This window comes from Meriones unguiculatus, chromosome 8 (assembly GCF_030254825.1).
Source record: "Meriones unguiculatus strain TT.TT164.6M chromosome 8, Bangor_MerUng_6.1, whole genome shotgun sequence".
Lineage (NCBI taxonomy): Eukaryota > Metazoa > Chordata > Mammalia > Rodentia > Muridae > Meriones > Meriones unguiculatus.
The window spans coordinates 164,561-183,506 of NC_083356.1; the positions used below are offsets into that span (position 1 = coordinate 164,561).

General features: G+C 45.5%; 2 protein-coding genes across 2 annotated transcripts in view; both read right to left on the minus strand.

Annotated features, from left to right (window-relative positions):
* The window catches only part of Pde1b (phosphodiesterase 1B), a 28,741-nt gene extending 26,585 nt beyond the window's left edge, over positions 1-2,156 (minus strand). The window contains exons 1-2 of the mRNA XM_021652079.2: positions 1,906-2,156; positions 1,694-1,816 (exon numbers count right to left, since the gene is read on the minus strand). Of these exons, the coding sequence (XP_021507754.1) occupies positions 1,694-1,803 (110 nt within the window). The 5' untranslated portion in view covers positions 1,804-1,816; positions 1,906-2,156. The remainder of the gene's footprint in view (positions 1-1,693; positions 1,817-1,905) is intronic.
* Positions 2,157-7,313: 5,157 nt separating this feature from the next.
* Nckap1l (NCK associated protein 1 like) overlaps positions 7,314-18,946 on the minus strand; it is a 56,171-nt gene continuing 44,538 nt past the window's right edge. The window contains exons 26-31 of the mRNA XM_021652085.2: positions 18,787-18,867; positions 16,150-16,243; positions 15,267-15,383; positions 14,797-14,906; positions 13,048-13,137; positions 7,314-7,710 (exon numbers count right to left, since the gene is read on the minus strand). Of these exons, the coding sequence (XP_021507760.1) occupies positions 7,579-7,710; positions 13,048-13,137; positions 14,797-14,906; positions 15,267-15,383; positions 16,150-16,243; positions 18,787-18,867 (624 nt within the window). The 3' untranslated portion in view covers positions 7,314-7,578. The remainder of the gene's footprint in view (positions 7,711-13,047; positions 13,138-14,796; positions 14,907-15,266; positions 15,384-16,149; positions 16,244-18,786; positions 18,868-18,946) is intronic.

Sequence of the window (18,946 nt, forward strand, 5' to 3'; positions counted from 1 at the left end):
TCTCTCCAGAGTTTAGCACCAAATTAAAGAGGGAAATGGCCATTCATTTTCAGAAAGATGTTTGTTTGGCTAGAAAAGTGTGGAGGGTGATGAAAATGGGGAAACCCATTCTACTACATGGCCCTGCTCCCTGGAATGAGAGCCAGGTGAATGCATGATCAACCACTAGTGCCATCCCGAGACACTGGAATTCTGTCTGTAGCCCTGATACCTCTTTCCTCTCAGCCATTTCTTCACTTGCACTCTCCTCAGCTTAGCTATCATTGGCAGAGCATCCATCTCTATCTACCAAGACCCACTCAGCAAAAATCAACTCAATCTGGTTTTCCATTTCTTCATCCTAGAATTCATTCCAAGGCTGTGCTTCATAGAATCCAGCAAATTGCGTTGGCCAGAGGCAGCAAAGGAGGGGACAAAGGAGCACATCTGGATTCCAAGCCTTGTTGTCCACTGTGCCTCATTCTTCCTAAGGCCTCTGTATATCAGCCTCACCTGCCCAATCTAAAGCTGTCAATTCCTCAGCATTGGTAAATAAAGAACAACACAAGGCATCTGTCTGTCTCCTACCTCCATCCTTCCCTTGATCACAACACAGAAAGAGAAGGCTCAGTGCTTACTGCTGAGGGAACCGGAGAAGAACAGGGGTCAGGCATGGTTACCATTTTGTTTCCTATCTTTCCCCTCTTTTCTTAGGAATCTCTCAGGGAGATGTACTTCTTCTCTTATCTTTTGATTAAGAACCAACAGACTGCAGAGATTATGCCCAGTGGCGCCTTCCTGGGAGGTAAACATGGCTTGTCTCTGACCCAATCCTGTTCTGCTTTGAAGGGCAGAAAGAAAACTTCCTTTTCTCCCTCAGAACGATGCATGAAACACCTGAGTGTTTCCTCCCCTTTTCATTACTCTCATGTGCTCTGGTCCCACAGTAAGGAATGAAGCCTACATGTGCTTGGAGATCCTGGGAGATCCTCTATAAATAAAAAGGCTTCGATTAAACCAATTATGTTGTTCCTGCCAATCAATCTTCTTCACTACAACACCCTCCTCTACCTGCCAGGTGAAGGTTCATCCACTCCTCCAAATTCCAGGTGGACACCAAAGCAGATGGTCCCCTCAAGAACAGGGCACCCTCATCCTGCTCCCTGTAGGATGCGGGAGGCAGAACTACTGGTCCCAAAGAAAATACATAGAACCCACAGGTTGGCACAAGTATCTCCATGCACTAGATCTGCAAGCACTCTTCACACCTTTATGACCCATGAACACTCGTGCACATGCATGTGATGTGTCTCCATCTGTACAACCTGAATGCACATGGATATGTGTGAGTCAGCCTGGCACCTCCTGAATGCTGCCTGTCCGCAGCCCTGTCGCACGGCGCATACTGTGTGCTGCTTCTTCGTGCTGCTGCGTGTGTCACCCTGACACAAAAGCACAAGCTTTGCAACTCCTAAATCCACTCTAACCAACAGGCTTGTTCTGCAGATGCCTCGCATATGTGGCCTGGACACGGGTGTCAGGACCATGTTTCCTCACACCTGCCAACATGTGTGCCCAATAAAATCTATCTGCCCAGCTTGCAGATACACACACACACACACACACAAAATCATACACGCACACACGCGCGTGCACACACACTCAAACAGAGTCCAGGCTCCCCCCTTTCCACATTCCTCTGCCAGAGACTCACAGAGACCGTAGCTTAATCCACATCTTCTTGCTGGGGGCTGACTTCAGCTCCAGAGGTGACGGGCAATCCGACTCCAGCATCTCTGGAGGACTGCGGGGGGACAGCTCCATGCTCAGCCACTGTCTGGGGAATAGAAGAAGAGAGCCCCTCTGCTCAGCTTCGGGCCCTAGCCGAGAGACCCTCGACCCTCATCCTAGCTAGACCCTTCCCACCTGCGGCTGGCGTGGACCAGCCAGGCTAGTGTAACGGGGCTCGGCCCAAGCTAGCAAGGTTGCAGTTCCTGCGGCTGCTCCTCTCGCGCTGCCGGGCCAAGCTCTGGGCTCCAGCTTCCAGCTCTCCGCGCCGCCACCGCCGCCGCCGCTGCCGCCGCCGCCGCCGCCGCCGCCGCCGCCGCGCGCTGCCACAGCCGCCCCCTCGCCTCTCTTCCTCCGCGGGCCAGGGCCCCCTCCCTCCTCCCCCCTCCCTGCTCCTCCGCCCGCCGGTCTAGCGCGAGGCGCAGCCAGCCACTCCTCCCCCTCGCCCAGGAGTGCAGGGGAGCCGAGGGGTGCACACACTCAGGAGCGCCCAAGGGCGAGCGCGCGCCCCGGCGCCCCGCACGAGTGGCTGCTGCGTGTACCTTGCGCGCGGGGGGGCGGGGAGGGAGGGTAGTGCGTGTTGACAGCACGCGCGGGCGACCCGCAGGACTTCGTGAGGATGGTGGGGTGGTTCCTCCTGGGTGTGTTTGGAGTTTCTGTGGATGCGCACTTGTGGTCCCAAGATTCCACGCGTGGCTAGTTGCCCGCGTGTCCTCTGTGGTTCTTATCGCTCCCTGGGGCACCCAGACGTGGATGGAGTGAAGCCGCAAGCCTCAGAACCTAACTAGGCCAAATCCCACACGCACTCCTGTCTTTGAAATGAAAAGTTCTGGTGGGTCTGAGTGATGCTGGCATCCCACAGCTGGTTTCAGCTCCCATAGTGGGGTCTTCCAGATCTACCTCTGTCGCCCTATTCATGGTGTCTCCAGCAACCCGCCCGGAGGGAATTTCTTCTACCTGTTTTAAAGCTTTGCAGAGCAAGCAGCCACCATGCCTTCCTTAACTACCCAGTAACTACACAGAACCAGGAAATAAAGCCTGATAGCTAGCTTGGCCTGCAGGCCTGTAGCCTATCCAGCTCGTTTCATTTTATTCTGCCTTCAGAGGAAGAAATTTAAGGGCTGAAGGCTCAGTGCAGGACAGCCTCTCTGCTGAATAAACATTTTGTGAAACAAGCAGATGGAATTCAAACTCAAGACTGTGTGCCAGGGCAAAACCTATTCCAGCCAACCGTGTGACATCATGGGAACCAGTTCTATTTCTTTGTTCTCTGAATGCACACCTACTTTGTGTGGCACTGTAGAAACTCACGCAATCTGCAAATAGAAATAGAGTCATTGACTGCTGGTTTTCTAACAGACCACTAATCCAGGGTTCCTGAATGAGAATTTTCACTTTAAGAATTCTGGAGTTTGGAAGGAGGGGTGATCGGGAGAAGATATGTATTCTAAACTATAGAGTGTAGGCTCCTCTTTTCTCAGTCAAAGAAGAAAAAAGGAACAGAAGTGCTAGACTCCTATTGTAAAAGAACTGCCAACTCAGGTCAGGGCTTCTTTCTGCATCTGAGAAGCAGCCACCACCAGGAAGTTCAAAGGCAGAAGGCTAAAGCAGAGCTGAAGATAGAGCCAAAAGTGACAATCATCTTGGGCCCTTGCCCTCTGTCAATCTAACTTCAGCACACATCCCTGTATCCTCCTCTCCAGAGGAACAGTCACAGCCAATAGACCTCCACATCTGAGAGCCTATCGCTCTTGCACAATACAGTTTACAAAATTTATGAACCATCTCCTTTATCAACTGAAAAAGGGATTGGCTAAAAACTACAGAAGAGTTAACTATGAATTAGGATTAGAGTTAAAAAGCTTTAACTCAAAATTTTCATTAGAACTAAGGTGTTTCCGATATAGACACTGTTCAACTAGAAGAGTTGAAAGGGGAAGGGTTCCAGGGCATACTTTCAACATTTCTTGTCAACACAATGGCATGCCCAGCATTCCTAAGCTGCCAACTTCTAACCCTTAAAAAAAGGAGGGGGAGATTTCTAGAACTAACCACTTCCCTTTCCATTTAATAAGAAAAGTGCCCAGAAAAAATAATACAGTCCCACAGAGTTACCCTCAAAGTCAAAGCTGAATCTCCCAACCTTCTTTCATGTTCTTTAGTCACGAGTTCTGGTGTTCAGCTTCACCTCCATTCCTCTAGCAAAAAAGCAGTGATTCTCTCTGTCTTTTCTGCCTCTCCTCCCTTCCTAGACCTTTCCTAGGCTCTTTCTGCCCAGCCTCATTCCCCTTCTTCCTGTTCAGCTTCTGCTAAACAGCCCTGCCCTTACCCCTTGGAAAGTCTGCCTCCTCACACACGGTGCCCCACAATCCCTTCCAACAAGCTCACAGTTTGATAAAGACCAAAAGTGATGCTTTGGCAGCAGGTGACGGATGGATGTGATCTGCCTCCTACAGGAATGCTATTTAAAAAGACAGCCCCACAATCCTCTCTTCCCAAAGTGACAAGAGAAAAGACTGCTCTTCAGTCTCTACCATGCTGCAAACTCAGCTCAAGTTAACTTCTGACTTCCCCAACCTGCAACCTGACCTGCAGTTCCAGCTTCCTATTCAGGTGGGAGGGAGAATTCTTGACAACTCACTGAGGTGTGGGGGCTGAGGGGGACTCATCTTCACCTCCTTTGATGACAGGTACTTGGGAGAAGCAAGAGACCTTGTGGGGAGGAGGGCTGAAAGAACATTCTTCCCCCAACAACGTGAGCACATTTCAGCCATGTGCCAGCAGCATCGTCTAAAAGTCTAACTTTGAGAGAGAAGATTTAACTAACTAATCCAGGCAGTAGAGTCTTAGACTAAGAAAGTTGGTCCTTAGCTGAGACCAGCCTTGCTTCAGGATCTCAATCCACATTTGTTTCCTCCTTGTAAAGTGACAGCGGGAACCGCTACTTTCCTTGGCCAGACCTCAGGCTGTACCTTGAGGCTGCCGTCTTTACCTGCCTTCTGGATAGAACAACATAGCAGAAGAGGCAGCATCCCTGCTGCCCAAACCAAAGACAACACCTAAGCAAGCATCCCCCTCCAGGCCTGGTGGGAGGAATAGTTCCATCTCACTACTGCAAGGAAGTTAGTGGAGATTTAATAAAAAAGCTGCACTAATAAAAATACTGAGGCTAGAAACAACTCTCCCTGCAAGTCAGAGTAACTGGGGTCAGCATCCCTCCTGAAAATCACTCTTTAGTTCTTTTGGGACCTAAGTTAAACAAACTGAGGGGCCTCAGGACAACAATCCATAGGTGATTGTGTCCTGGGCTGTAAGAAGTCCGAGATCCTCCTCACTGAAAAGCAAACACCTGAAATGCTGACGCCTCCTGTTTTTTCCATGCACCCTTCCCTCTAGTCATTCACCTTTCGTTCCTGCTGATAAACATAGCTGCATCCTCACCTCTCCTCTTTGTTGCTTCTACAGTTTTTTGGGTTCTATAGAGGCAGTCTGTCAGGCAGAAAGTCCAGCACCAAGCATCAGACTTGGATTCCAATTCCAATCCATCACATGACCTGATTCATTAAGTCATTTATTGTTGCTGGATGTTTCCTGACCTGTAATATGGAAGCCTTCACTGCCTACTTTGCAAAATTGTTCTAAGTATAGAAAAATGATTTGAAAAGCTATAGGTAGTAGATAAATGTGTGAGCATAATTACACATCTGTGAAGAGAGATTATGTCAAAATGCAAAATTTTAGAACTGGAAAACAAATCTGTTGATGTGGGAGTGGGTAGGTTGCAAGAAGGAAATGGAGGTGGTTACAAAATCTGTGTGGTAATAGAGTTAGCTACTCTGTGCCTTGACTGTCACAGAGAAATAAACCTGCACGTGATAGGGCTGCATGTACATATGAAGAACCCAGTGTAAGTAAAACTGGAACACCTGAATTAGATCAGTGAGTTATACTAATTCCCCATACTCTGGTTGTGGCTATGAATTGTGACACTGTGTGAGGGTAAACTGGATCTTTCCGTATTATTTCTTACAAGTACATGTAGAGCAAGTACCTCGTTTTTTTTTAATTAACAAAAGAACATTAATTCTACCTCCATTGCCTACCTCTCTAGCTATCCTCTGGGAGGTTCTTTGTAAATGATTCTCCATGCAGATGGAGAAGGGGAGCTCTATGATCCCTCAAGCAGAAGAACAAAGTGGAGATACAACAGTATAGGGTCAGCAGGGTACAATGATATAAACCTAGAATCCCACCATTTGCGAGGCTGTTGCAGGAGAATTGTGAATTTGAGGCTAGCCTGAACTACATAACAAGAGAAAAGAAAGGAGGTGTCATTCGTCAGACCCCTTGAGCCTTTCTCTCCTTATCAGTTTGTCTGACACTGAATCACCCCTTTCCACATAATAAAAAGTAAGAAGTAAGGACAATGAGCAGAAGCATGAAACAAGTGTCTCTATGGCATCTACCCTATAGAGCAGAGAGTTCTTACTAACCAAAATGTGTGTTGATTATGGGTGTCAAGTGAAGGAAGTATTGACTAAGAAATAAAAAAGCAAACATTCATAAACAATCCCAAAACAGCTATCAAATTGGTTTAATGAAGCTGGATGGTTTTGTTGAAAGCCAACAACAATTACTTTCTTTTCATAGTGGAAGTATGGACATGACCCTAATTAATCAACTGACTAATTATATTTTCCCATTCCAACTATTCTAGACCTGTGACACATATGATCTGCTATGCCAGCCCTCCCTGGCAATGACTGTGTGAGTGAAGGGTGGAGCTACTGTTTTCTGTCATGGAGTTACTAAACCTAGTTAGTGCTATATTAAATGCCCCAGGCTCTGTGACACTTGAAATTCTAATTACTGCAGAAAAAGGACTAAGTTGAAACAGCTTGTACTCCCTCAAGGATCCCTACTCTTGGGCCCTAATGAGGCTTGTGAAAATTAAGATCTACAAGAGAAGCCCTTTCCTGGAGCAACAGCTGTGCTCAGGATGACAAGGGGATTTGGGGTTAAGTTAGTCCTACTCATTAGAAGGTAGAGTACCCCCAAATAGTGTAGGAGGGAAAACCCGTCAGGTGATCTGGATTGCCCCTCTCTGTTCTGGATTGTGGAGACACAATGGCACAAAGCGGACAAGGTAAGAACAGGGGAGATACACTCTTTACCCACAGCAGACAGGAGAGTAAGCTGGCATAAACCTTCTGGAGGACACGTTCTCCTTGCCCCGGTGGGGAAGGCAGTCAAGCAAGGGTAGAAGAGCCCTTGGAAGAGAAGTGGGTCCCTGTGCTGCTCTGCTGCAGCAGAACAGGCTGGACGTTTGCTGAACACATTTGGAAGAGGAAGAGAGGAGATAATCATCCTAATGAATGTGCAGGAGACAATAGCAGCTCCGGCGGGAGGATTATAAGCTCATTATGGTTTAATACGATGATTGATCATCTCTGCCCGCCAGCATTATCCTAGAATAGTGATGAAGGTCGGAGAGACCTGTGCCTGTCAAAGCTCAAACTGGAGTCACCACAAGATACACAAGATGCTTACAGGTCACTGTTTTGTTTGTTTGTTTTCATGGTTAAGAATTTATACATGTGGTTCCACACACCTTTATCTATAATTTTTTTTCATGGGCCCAGCCTGTCCAACATCTCCATGACCCCTCAGCCGTGGATATTCCTCCATATGCCTTCCAGCTGCGGGACCTGACCTGTCTTTCCCTTGGGCACCCTCCCACTCTTCTCCCCTTTTGAAGAAATGGCTTCAGCTTTCACTGTGGTATGGCTCTTGGCACCTCCAAAAAGCCCTTCAGTGGGAACTGGATGGCAGACGGTTCAGGTAGAAGGCCCGGGAAACCTCCCGATAGGCATTGCGTAGCAGGACATAAGGAAAACAGGACTCCAACATGTCCAGAGTCAGGAAGGGTGACTCCTCCACCACCTGAAACAGATAGCCAAGAAGGTGAGAACTCCCAGAAGGCATCTGTGATGTTTTTTCCTCATAAAGGTCCTAGGCCCTTTGCAGCTCTGAGAGTTCAAAGTTCTGGTTCACTCTTTCCCATCTCCCTCCCTTGATTCGGCCCCCAAAAGCAATGTGTTCTCCTGAGCTCCATTTCAATGGCCTGTCTCCACTACAGGTACAATATGAAGGGCACAGAAACAAATGGCAAGGAAAAAGAAAAACAAACAAACCATTTTTCTAGAATCAGGACAGCTCCTTCTCTCCTGTTCTGGATACTAAATCACATGTGGACAGCACAGGCATGAGTAAAGATGGATTATAGTGGTCATTCATCTCAAACCAGAGAAACAATCTTTTTACAGCCAGAGAAACAATCATCACTGCAAGCTAAGAGGAAGGACCTAAAACCACAGGGGTCCTCTTATTCTAGGCTTCCTCCCAGTATAAGAGGAGAGGCTTCTCCCTCTCCCAGCACAGTACCTGGGGAGCAGTAGGATGCTACATAAAGGACACAGCATGATTAATTAGTTTAATTAGAGGCTTTCATGCTGTGGCAATTCCAGCAGTCCCCATAGCTAAACAGAAGATAGACTGGATGCCTAGATAAAATTAAGGGTAAAAGTAAGGGTGTGATAATGGGCAGAGAGGCCATATGCCCAAAACGGCAGCACAACCTGCCAGTTGAGCTAGGTTTCCATCTGGGCAGGAGAGACAGGGTGTATTTCCTAGTATCTTCTTCACTCAAGAAATCATGAGCCCGGGCTGGAGAGATGGCTCAGAGATTAAGAACACTGGTTGTTCTTCCGAAAGTCCTAAGTTCAATTCCCAACAACCACATGGTGGCTCTTGACCATCTATAGTGAGATCTGGTGCCCTCTTCTGGTATGCAGGCAGAATGCTGTATAATAAATAAATCTTTAAAAAAGAATGAAAAAGAAATCATGAGTCTAAGCCCATGCTCCAGAGAGGACCCCCCCCCTTCTCTGGCAATTCACACAGTAGACCCTCCCCAGTATATCTAGTATTTCAAGTTCTGCAGATATACTAAGGAAAGAGAATCTATCATGTCTAGTGTCCTGTGTTTCGCCAAAATTCCTTCAAGTTTTACATTGGTAAGATTTTGCTATTTGCAAACACACAAAGAACATACAATGGCCTCAAAAGAGCAGCAACACAGCCTGAAGGAAAGAAGATCCGCTGTCAAAACCACAGCCCCAGTCAGATGTGGTGACTCATACTTGCCATCCTAACACTCAAGGCTGAGGTAGAGCATGAGATTGAGGCCAGCATGGGCCACATACTGAATATCAGGCTAGCCAGGGCTATATAGCAAAACTTTGTCTAAAAACAAACAAACAAAAACCCATCAAAAACTCTGAAGTCCCAAGCCAAAGTCCAGTAACAAGAGTTCCTTGCTTACTGAAATTTCCAACCCTCAGCCAACATATGGGAGCAGGTGCAGAGAAATGAGTGACAGCTTCAAAAAGGAGCCACTAGCCCATGACTTCCTATTCCCCTCCAGGAGACTAACAGGAGTCTGTGGCACTGGAAACAGTCCTAAAGTGGAGGCCCAGAGATTGGGTTCTAGTCCCAAGTCCCATATATTTTGGATCTCAGTCTGCTCTTCCACCATTTTTCTATCAACTTTTAAGTCTCAAATAATGCCCAGGATCTAATGTGGCTCTGACATCAAAGTTCTTGATTCTGAAGTGCCATCTCTTTCCCCAGGAAAACCATGCCAGGAACAGGCTGTCAACCCTGGGCTGGACAGTAAGAATGCAAAGACCCTAGGGACAGAAGTGCTGGCCAGATTGTGGGATTACACAAATAGCCTTTTAACTCGGAACACAGTGCCTTCCTTCCAATCATCTCCAATTTCTCTGTGGAAACATTTGCATTTAAATTGCTTTGCAGCAGCTAGTCTGTCCAGTCTTCACTTCAGCAAAATGTGTCTGGTCCTGGCTCTACCCCTGCCAGTGCTACCCAGGGCAGGAATCTCCCCACCTTTTGGAGCAGGCATGGAGGTGGGTATCACAACAGAGGAGATGGGGCCAAAAGGCAATTCATAACACAGTCACCTCCCACCTCCCAAAAGAAATAGAGGCATGCTTAAGTCATCCAGAAACTAACATGAGCAGCAAGCATATAGTGCTCCATTTATTGAGCACTTAATGTCTACAATGCACTTTCTCAAATATCTCCTGATTCTAATCAACCCATCATGAGGATCATTACCCACTGTGCAGATAATGTATCATGCTGTTGCTGGGCATGAAGACATACAACTGTAATCCCAGCACTCAGAAGCGGAGGCAGGGGCATTTTGAGTTGGAGGTCATACTGAGCAACACAGTAAAAATGTCTCAGAAAGAGAAAGAGAGAGGAAGGAAGGAAGGAAGGAAGGAAGGAAGGAAGGAAGGAAGGGAGGGAGGGAGGGAGGGAGGGAGGGAGGGAGGGAGGGAGGGAGGGAGGGAGGGAGGGGTGCGGAGAGCTCCAAATGCAGTGCTTACCTATTGTATTTGCAGCAACCCCCTTCCAGGAGACCTCACACACCCTACATGCATGCACACAGCTCAGGTTCATTCTTCTCCAATCACAATAAAGACAGGTAGGTCTTTTTCTGACTGAGACATAGATACCACTCAGGGCCTAAGTCTTTTTTTATTTTTTTGAGATTTTTTTCTTTTTCTTTTTTATATTAATTATAGGTTATTCACTTTGTATCCCAGCTGTAGGCCCCTCCCTCATTCCCTCCCAATCCCACCCTCCCTCCCTCATCTCCTCCCATGCTCCTCTGAGTGGCTGCTCCCCACTCAGGGGAAGGTGATCAAAGAGCCAGCCACTGAATTCATGTCAGAGACAGTCCCTGTTCTCCTTACTAGAAAACCAACTTGGAGACTGAGCTGCCATGGGCTACATCTGAGCAGGGGTTCTAGGTTATCTCTATGCATGGTCCTTGTTTGGAGTATTAGTCTCAGAAAAGACCCCTGTGCCCAGATTTTTTGGTTCTGTTGCTCTCCTTGTGAAGCTCTAGTCCCCTCCAGGTCTTTCTATCTCCCCCTTCTTTCATAAGATTCAATGCACTCTGCCCAAAATTTGGCTATGAGTCTCAGCATCTGCTTTGATACCCTGCTGGTTAGAGTCTTTCAGAGGCCCTTTGCGGTAGGCTCCTGTCCTGTTCCCTGTTTTCTCCCTCTTCCTATGTCCATCCTGTTTGCCTTTCTGAATGAGGATTGATCTTCTTACCCAGGGTCCTCCTTCTTGCTTAGCTTATTTAGGTGTACAGATTTTAGTATGTTTATCCTATATTTTATGTCTAATATCCACTTATAAGTGAGTATATACCATTCGTGTCTTTCTGTTTCTGGGATACCTCACTCAGGATGATCTTTTCTAGATCCCACCATTTGCCTGCAAATTTCTTGATTGCCTTGTTTTCAATTGCTGAGTGGTATTCCATTGTGTAAATGTACCACAATTTCTGTATCCCTTCCTCAGTTGAGGGACATCTGGGTTTTTTCCAGGTTCTGGCTATTATGAATAAAGCAGCTACAAACATGGTTGAGCAAATGTTCTTGTTGTATACTTGAGCATATTTTGGATATTTGCCTAGGCTAAGTCTTTAAAGAAGGGAGCCTGAGAGGGCTGGTCCCAGGAATGCTTGTGCCTACATTTCTAGGCCCATATACACATGACTAAAAAAATATAAATAATTTGGGTATGGTGATATATGCTTATAGTAATAACATGCCAGAGACAGAGGAGAACCAGAAAGTCAAGGTTATCCTTGGTTATATGTTGAGTTGGAAACCAGCCTAGGGCACATGAGAGCCTCTCCCTAAATAAACAAATAAGTCTATTATGTCATACTTTTAATATATATCTTTGTAATTTCATTAAAGTCTAAGATTGAATTAAGAATGCTTAGAGTGGGACTGGAGAGATGGCTTAGTGATTAAGGGCACTGAATATTCTTCCAGAGGACCTGGGTTCAACTGCCAGAACCCACATGGCCTCTTACATCTGTCTGTAAGTCCAAGATCTGACACCCTCACAGACATACATACAGGCAAAACACTAATGCACATATAATATTTTTTTTAAAAAAGAATAATTTAAAAAGGGATGCTTAGACTAGGGCCAGAGAGCTAGCTCAGCTGGTAAAGGCACTTGCTACCAAGCCTGAAGACCTGAGTTGATCCCAAGGAGGGATGAAGGAGAGAATGAACTCCTGCAAGTTGTCCTCTGGGCACACGTACACACATGTACATATGCACACAGGCATGTACATATACATACACAAATAAGCGTAAAAATATTTTTAACTCATAGACTCATCAGAATTCTGAGTTCTGTATCTTAACAAAACTAAGGAGAAATTCAGTTTTAGTCCAGTCCCCCTTCTCTTCTCAGCTCATTTGAGGAGTTATATACACATGGACTTTCCTACCTGAATATCTCAGCTGCAGCCATCTATCTTTGGGTAGCAGAGGTTCATCACTGAACACCCCAGTAGGTGGTCTTGGAAAAGGAGTTATATGGGTGGGATGGAAAGCTCTAATACCATAGATAACTTGAGTGTGTGCTATGAGTCGGGGTACATCCTCTCCCACTAGGCCAGAGGAGGGCAAGGGAGGAGTTAGAGGAGTGTAAGGGCAGACCTCTAGGCAGCCCCAGGAGCCCCCTCTGCCCAGCCTGGAGAATCGACTATCAGATGAAAACAGTGACTAAACATGCTGAAGAGAGAAATAGGGTCATAAGGAAGCACTTTAAAAGGTCAGCTGAGAGCTCCTGGAACTTTCTGCCAAATCAGAGGCAAGCACACAGCTTGAGAAGCAAGGAAACAAGAGAGCATGTAAGCTCCCCTACCTTATAACCTTACTCCCTGCCTGTGAGCCCCGTGCCCAAACCTCCTCAAGTCCCCTCTGTACTATCCAGTATTCTCTTCATAGTATCCTTGAAGACAAGAACTACACTGGTAGAAAGTTGTCACAGAAAGCCAAAAGCATACTGAATAGCACAACGCTGCCCTCCTCTGGGTCAGACTCAGGAACATTGCAAGACAAGGGACCCATGAACTGGGGGCGAGAGAGGTCCCAATCTGCCTAGAAGCCCTTGAATGCTCTGCTCTGGGATCACAAGACAAGTCTAAAATGTTCATCAAAATATGAGGTTAGATCCAGAGGAACCAGGCAGACTTAAATTCTTAGTTAATATTTTTGGTTGGTGACATGACAGGGACCCAAAGACCCTAAAAAGGAATCTCCTGTTGGCACTTCCTCTTCATTCCCAGACCAACTTAAACAATATACATACCAAGCGCATGAGCAGAGAAATGGATTCACGATTTCTGGTTTTGAGTTTGTCAGTCTCCTGGCCCAGCTGCAAGAGGCTGACAGAGGCCACCTGCAGAGGAAGCATTTGTAAAGAAACAGATTTTTATGGAGGTCAGAATAGGACAGCCTCAGGCTACAGGAATTTAAGAAAAGATCAAGGAGGAGGATTGAGAAGTGCTAAACTGTCCTTGAAAGCTCATGGTGGGAAAGTGTCAGGTCCCTAGGTCTGAGAGACACACATTGCCTGAAAAACAAAATGAATCCCAATGGCTTAGCCTGTCAGTGCAGACAGAAGGAACTCATCAAATGCCAGGAAAGAGGGCTCAAGGGGCAGGGAAGAACCTAGAACAAAGGCTAGGAAAGCTGTGCACCAAGAAATTAACAACCTTTTTTCCTCAGAAGCCTCGAGACACCTCTGTCATCAGAATGTTTACAGCTGCCTATGTACCCTAATGCCAGAGGTGAATTTCTGACTCAATCAATGGTCTTAGTATTCTCCTCCTATCACCTCCCAAGAGGCCTCATACCAGGCCTCTACCTACAGGTCAAGAATGTAGGTAGAAGCATGAGTCACACAGCCTGGGCCCAGGTTATTTGAATAGAGCAAACAAACAAGGTAAAGGGAGGAAAGACTGGGGTGGAGGACCTCTCTTCTCAAGAGATCTGGTGGGAACCCCCTTTACTTTGAAGGTGGCTAGAGCCCATCAGTCTAGTTGGTTGTCCCAGCTTAAGCTCTAACCTATCTGCTGTCCCTGGTGTGTACTTCTTAGAATAAGGGTATAATTCCTGAAAAAAATAATGTGATCTGCTGTTTCCTCCTGAAAAGAGAAAGATAAGGACTTAATCATTAACTCAAGACCATGTTTCACAAAGGAAGAAGTTCTCCATTGCTGAGAATGCTCAGGCAGGGTGAAGGTAATTGACCATGAGTCAGAGTGTATGGACAGAAATCCTCCATAGGGATCCAGAATGGAAAACTCTAGGGTCTCTTTGAACTATGGAAGGAGGTTATTTATTCTAAGGCAAAACTAAGATCAATGGTAACCCCGGAAGTCAAACTTTGACTAAAAAATATTGTCAACAAATTTCAAACAAAATGGACCTCACTTATACAGAATCTACTGCCTGGTTGTAAACTCTAGCCCATGGAAACCCAGTCCAGATATTCTCAAAGTAAGGTCCTAAGACCAAGCCCACTTGTTGGGAATGGTAATACTTCATGATTTAAAACCAAGCTTGAAAACTGGCTGGTGAATGACAGTACAGAGTAGGGTAGGAATGGCCTTAGGGAGTATGAAACTCAGCGTCACTATAACGTTACTGTATCTCTGATATCCTGGAAACCAAATTAAAAACATGAGGCTGGGCCTCACCTGTATTCTAATCAGGAGGTCTGGGGTAGAGATTGGGAATCTATTTTAACAAACTCTTTAGGATATTCTGATATACACCAATGTGATGAATTACGAATCAGTTTAATCTCTCTAGTTTATAAATGAGAAAACTGAGGCCTCAAAAGTTTGTCTGTCCAGAGGCCACAGGACTTCATAGTGGCAAAACTCAGATTTTCTCATTGTCCATTGATCTCCCCAAATATCTGGACAGAAGCTGAAGTTCCAACTGTAAGGAAAGTTAGAAAAGCTCCTGCCTTTTGCAAGTAGCCTCCACTCCTTTTGCATGAATGACATGGGGGGAGTCTAGCAGACTCAGTCAGTCCACTTCCACTTACCACCAGAAACTCCTTAAGGTGGGTTTCAATGTTCTTGTTATACAGAGTGAAGAGAGCAGCAGACACCTGGATGATGGCTTTGGTCAAACAGTGGATGTTGTTGTTGTAGCCTAGGTTAGCATGGAGGGAGGGAGGACAAAGAGAATGACAAAATGAGCATCCCAGCCTGGCCCTAACTGAAATCGCTGTCCTTCTTCTCTTCCCTCTCCCTCCTCTCTCTTTCTCCCTCTCCAGACTGGACCACCCTAATTGATATCAAAATAACTAGCATTTGGGGACTAGAAGAAGTATATTCCTATGGCATTGTATTGGAAAAGAATTTTATATAAACATCATTCTCAAGTGCTTTTTGATACAGAAACCACACTGCTAGAAAAGGCTGTATGATCCAGGTAATTTATCTTTATTCTACTTCCCTCTCCAGCAGAGCCCTGAATAGCATTGGTCCTTCAAATCTACATCTTACTTACCATCTTTCTCAATGCTATAGAAGGAAGAAGGGTCAGTGGCCAGGAGTGGGAGGGAAACAGCAAGGAAGATCAAGAGTAGACATGCGACCTTATACTCTTCTTCAGGGGATGAGTTATCTGGAAAGAAAGAAAAGGACATGAGGAAAAGTAAGGTCAGAAAGCTGGAATTATCTCCTACAGGGTCCTACTTTACAGAGTCACAGTCACACAAGAAAATATCTCTAACATGCTTTAGCATATATTGTATATTAGCAAGTTAGAAGTGACAAAAGGAGATAAGAGAAGTATCCAAATCCTAGAGCCCCACCCCTGCCCATGTCAGAGCAAACCTCTCATCAAAAGCTCTGCTGATAGTATCCTAAATTCTCATTGACCAACAGAGAAGAAAATGGATGAATCTGGCAAATCTGAAGAGCTTACTACCAATTCCTAGGTTCAGTTTTCTTTGATGTATATATAACAATAAATGGGCCAATCAGAGAAATGTATAGTGAAACCTGTAAGAGTGGCCTGAAAAAGGACTAGATGATGCACAGTGTGGGGAACTTGGATGCCGTCCCACACAATTTAGTGTAAGATCATTTGCTATCTACAGTTGTTCTTTCATTGATTCATTTGAATCTTATTTCCCCAACCACACCATAAATTCCCTGAGATCTTGCTCAACAAGGGACTCTCACTCAGAAATATTCTTCAGCTTGATCAACAAAAACTAAATCACCTCTGTGAGCATCTTCTGAAAGTTAGGAGTTATACTTTTTGTCTTGCCTTCCAGCTTATATTTTCTGAATTTACAACCCCAAATAAAGACTTCTTTAATTCTGACATTCCACCTGCCCAAAAGTGGGGTACAAGCCCTTCCTTGCTCATTCTTCCATCTTACCAGCTTTTAGATTGGCAATGGCAGCTACCAGGGCTGGGTCGATGTCACAGCTCACCCCTGCAGCAGATGCCAGCTCAAAAACGCTCAGGGTGACCTGATAGAGAGCAAAACAACATCCTACAGAGAAATTCTAGCTTCAGAGAGGTACTTGGCCAAAGCAAGGATTCCTAGGTCACCACATTTTAACTTATGATGTATTATTATTTTTCCAGATAGTCTTTCCATAGATTTCTGTAGCCTGCAAAGGGGGAAAATGCTTTGTGGAGCTGTGGGGCTGGCTGTTAATAAAGTAATTATTGCACAAGCATGAGGACCTGAGTTTGAATCCCACATTTAAAAAAAAAAAACTGTGCATGATAATGTACTTTTATAACCCTAGCTGAGTCCAGAGCAGAGACACAGGCAGATCCTGGAGTTCCTTGGCCAGTTGGCCTAACCATATCAATGAGCTACCAATTCAATGAAAGATGTCTCAAAAAATAAGGTGGAGAAAAATTGAGGACACCTGGTCAACCTTTGGTTTCCATAAGTACATGCACATGCATGCACATGCACAGATGCACAAATGCACGAACCCACACGAATACAAACGCGCCGGTTGGTATTCATTCCTAAGTGTGATTTTAATCAACGCAGCAAAGGTTATTTATTCACTTGTCCCCAAATACCTTTCTTTTTCTCTCTCTTTCGTTCTTTCTTTCTTTCTTTCTTTCTTTCTTTCTTTCTTTCTTTCATGCTGTGGTCCAGGTCCTTCATCTCCTCTTCTCTTTATATCTAAGTCATGTGCACCCCTCAAGCTCAGTTCAAGTCTTATAGGCTTCCCTGATTCAGCCCAAACCCACCTCTTCTTCCTTTTTTGTCCCTGACCAAGCACAGACCACACGCAGCACCTGGTATTAGCACCTTTTCAACGTGGAAGCAAGACTAACGGCTTCTCCCCAGCACATTCTGTTTTAAAGATTCTGTGGTAAAGGGAGAAGGCATTTGGGGAATGAGATAGATCTCAGCTCAAATCTTACCACCACCACTTAGTCACTGTGTCTAAAAGGTTTTAACTTCTTTGAGCCTCGGGAGTCTCATCTGTAGAAATGGGGCAATGATATTTATAATAAACTATATGTGTAAAACATCAACCTTAGTGACTAACAGAATTATGCTTTTGCTCTTCTTCCTTTTACTATAACCAGATCTTTGTACTTTTCTTCATCTTCCTACTATTTCACCAAGAGCTGAACATATACAAACATTCAATAAAGATGGACAGATGGATTCCTGGAACTTAGAATTGAGTTCTCAGGATAGAACTCAAATCCTGATTCCCATTCCAAGCACCTCTTTTGAACATTTGGGTTTTTGTTTTTTGGGTTTTTATAGGCACATCTAAATTGCAAAGGCCCCACAAATGTTATAGCAACACACTTTGTATGTAATACCAATCCAGAAGCCACCTTCTGCTCAGCCCTTTATTTAAATCCCTTACACCCACCTGCCTGTGGCCACAAGGCCAAGCAGATCAGAGACATAGTATGAATGACCTGTGGTGCTGAAGGAAGAAGGTGGTTGACAGCTCTTGTTTTCCCTTTTTCTACTCCAGCCCTTTCCTTCAGGTCAGCCCTTTCTCTACCTGCCTGCCTATATTCCCAAACAAGCTGAGCCTAAAGTCAGAACTGTCCAGATGATGTGAGCTAGACAAGCTCCTGACAGGATGGAGCACTGGGCCTTGACATCAGCAACTGCTGGAAACCCAGGCTATGCATCAAATCAAAATCTTCTAACAGGGGTGGCCAACCCAGTCAAGCTTCACCCATTGTCTGACTCTCAGGTGATTTGGGGCAGAAAAAGGAGGAAATTTCATAAATATTTTGATTCCCAAGTAAGGACGCTCTTAGCATTCTCCTTTAATTCTTTCTGCTCACCACTTCAGACCTCTTTCCTTTAAAGGAATCAATCATAAGAGAAATAGCCTGTTCACTGTACCAGAAGGAACTTGTCCCAGGCTTTGGCTGTATTTCCTGCATAACACATTTGTTAGTACTAGAGGGTTCAAAAGCCAAGCTAAAGCCAAGGGTGAAGGGAATAGGCAGTTAACTCCATTTGCCTGCAGAAGCTCTTCTCCCTCCCCCTCTCTTTAACTATCTTTTCTTCTCTCCCACTCTTTCTCCCCTATGCCCATGAGTGCCTGAGACAGATAAGAGGAGGACTGAAAATGTAAAGACTAAGAGGAGAAAAGGCTGAGGTAGGGGGAACTCTTAGGTAAGTAAGTTGGGTAGGAAAGGAAAGAACAAATCTTATAACAAGTACTCCTAAGGAGGGGACCTGTTTGCAAGGAACTTGGCATCTACTTTGCATATTGCTCATTTCAAACGATTACCTACAGATACTACTCCAGATCTCACCTGTCCCCCCTGAGAGATGTTTCTTCAAGCCTCTCAGGGCTTTCACTTCCCTCTGTACCCCATACAGCTCCCAGCTCTGCCCTGTCTCTCTCCCTCTCAAGGTCTGCCTGACCTGTTTCCCTACTCTTGTCCCAACTCTTGTTCCTGTAGAGTTCTTCAGAGCCCTATCTCCTCACAAGGTCTTGCAGACAGCCTTTGTCCTCAGCAAGTCATCTAACTGGATCCCAAATTGCACTCCTACCTTGATGTCCGTGTCTGGAGTGACAAACTCCTTCAGACACTCAATGGGCCCCATGAGAAAGGGGCAATGGGAAGAAAAAACCTGGAGAAAGAAAAGATGAGTGAGTCCAAAACCAGACAGAAACTGACAGAAAGGGGGCCTTGACTTAAGTCAGTTTTCC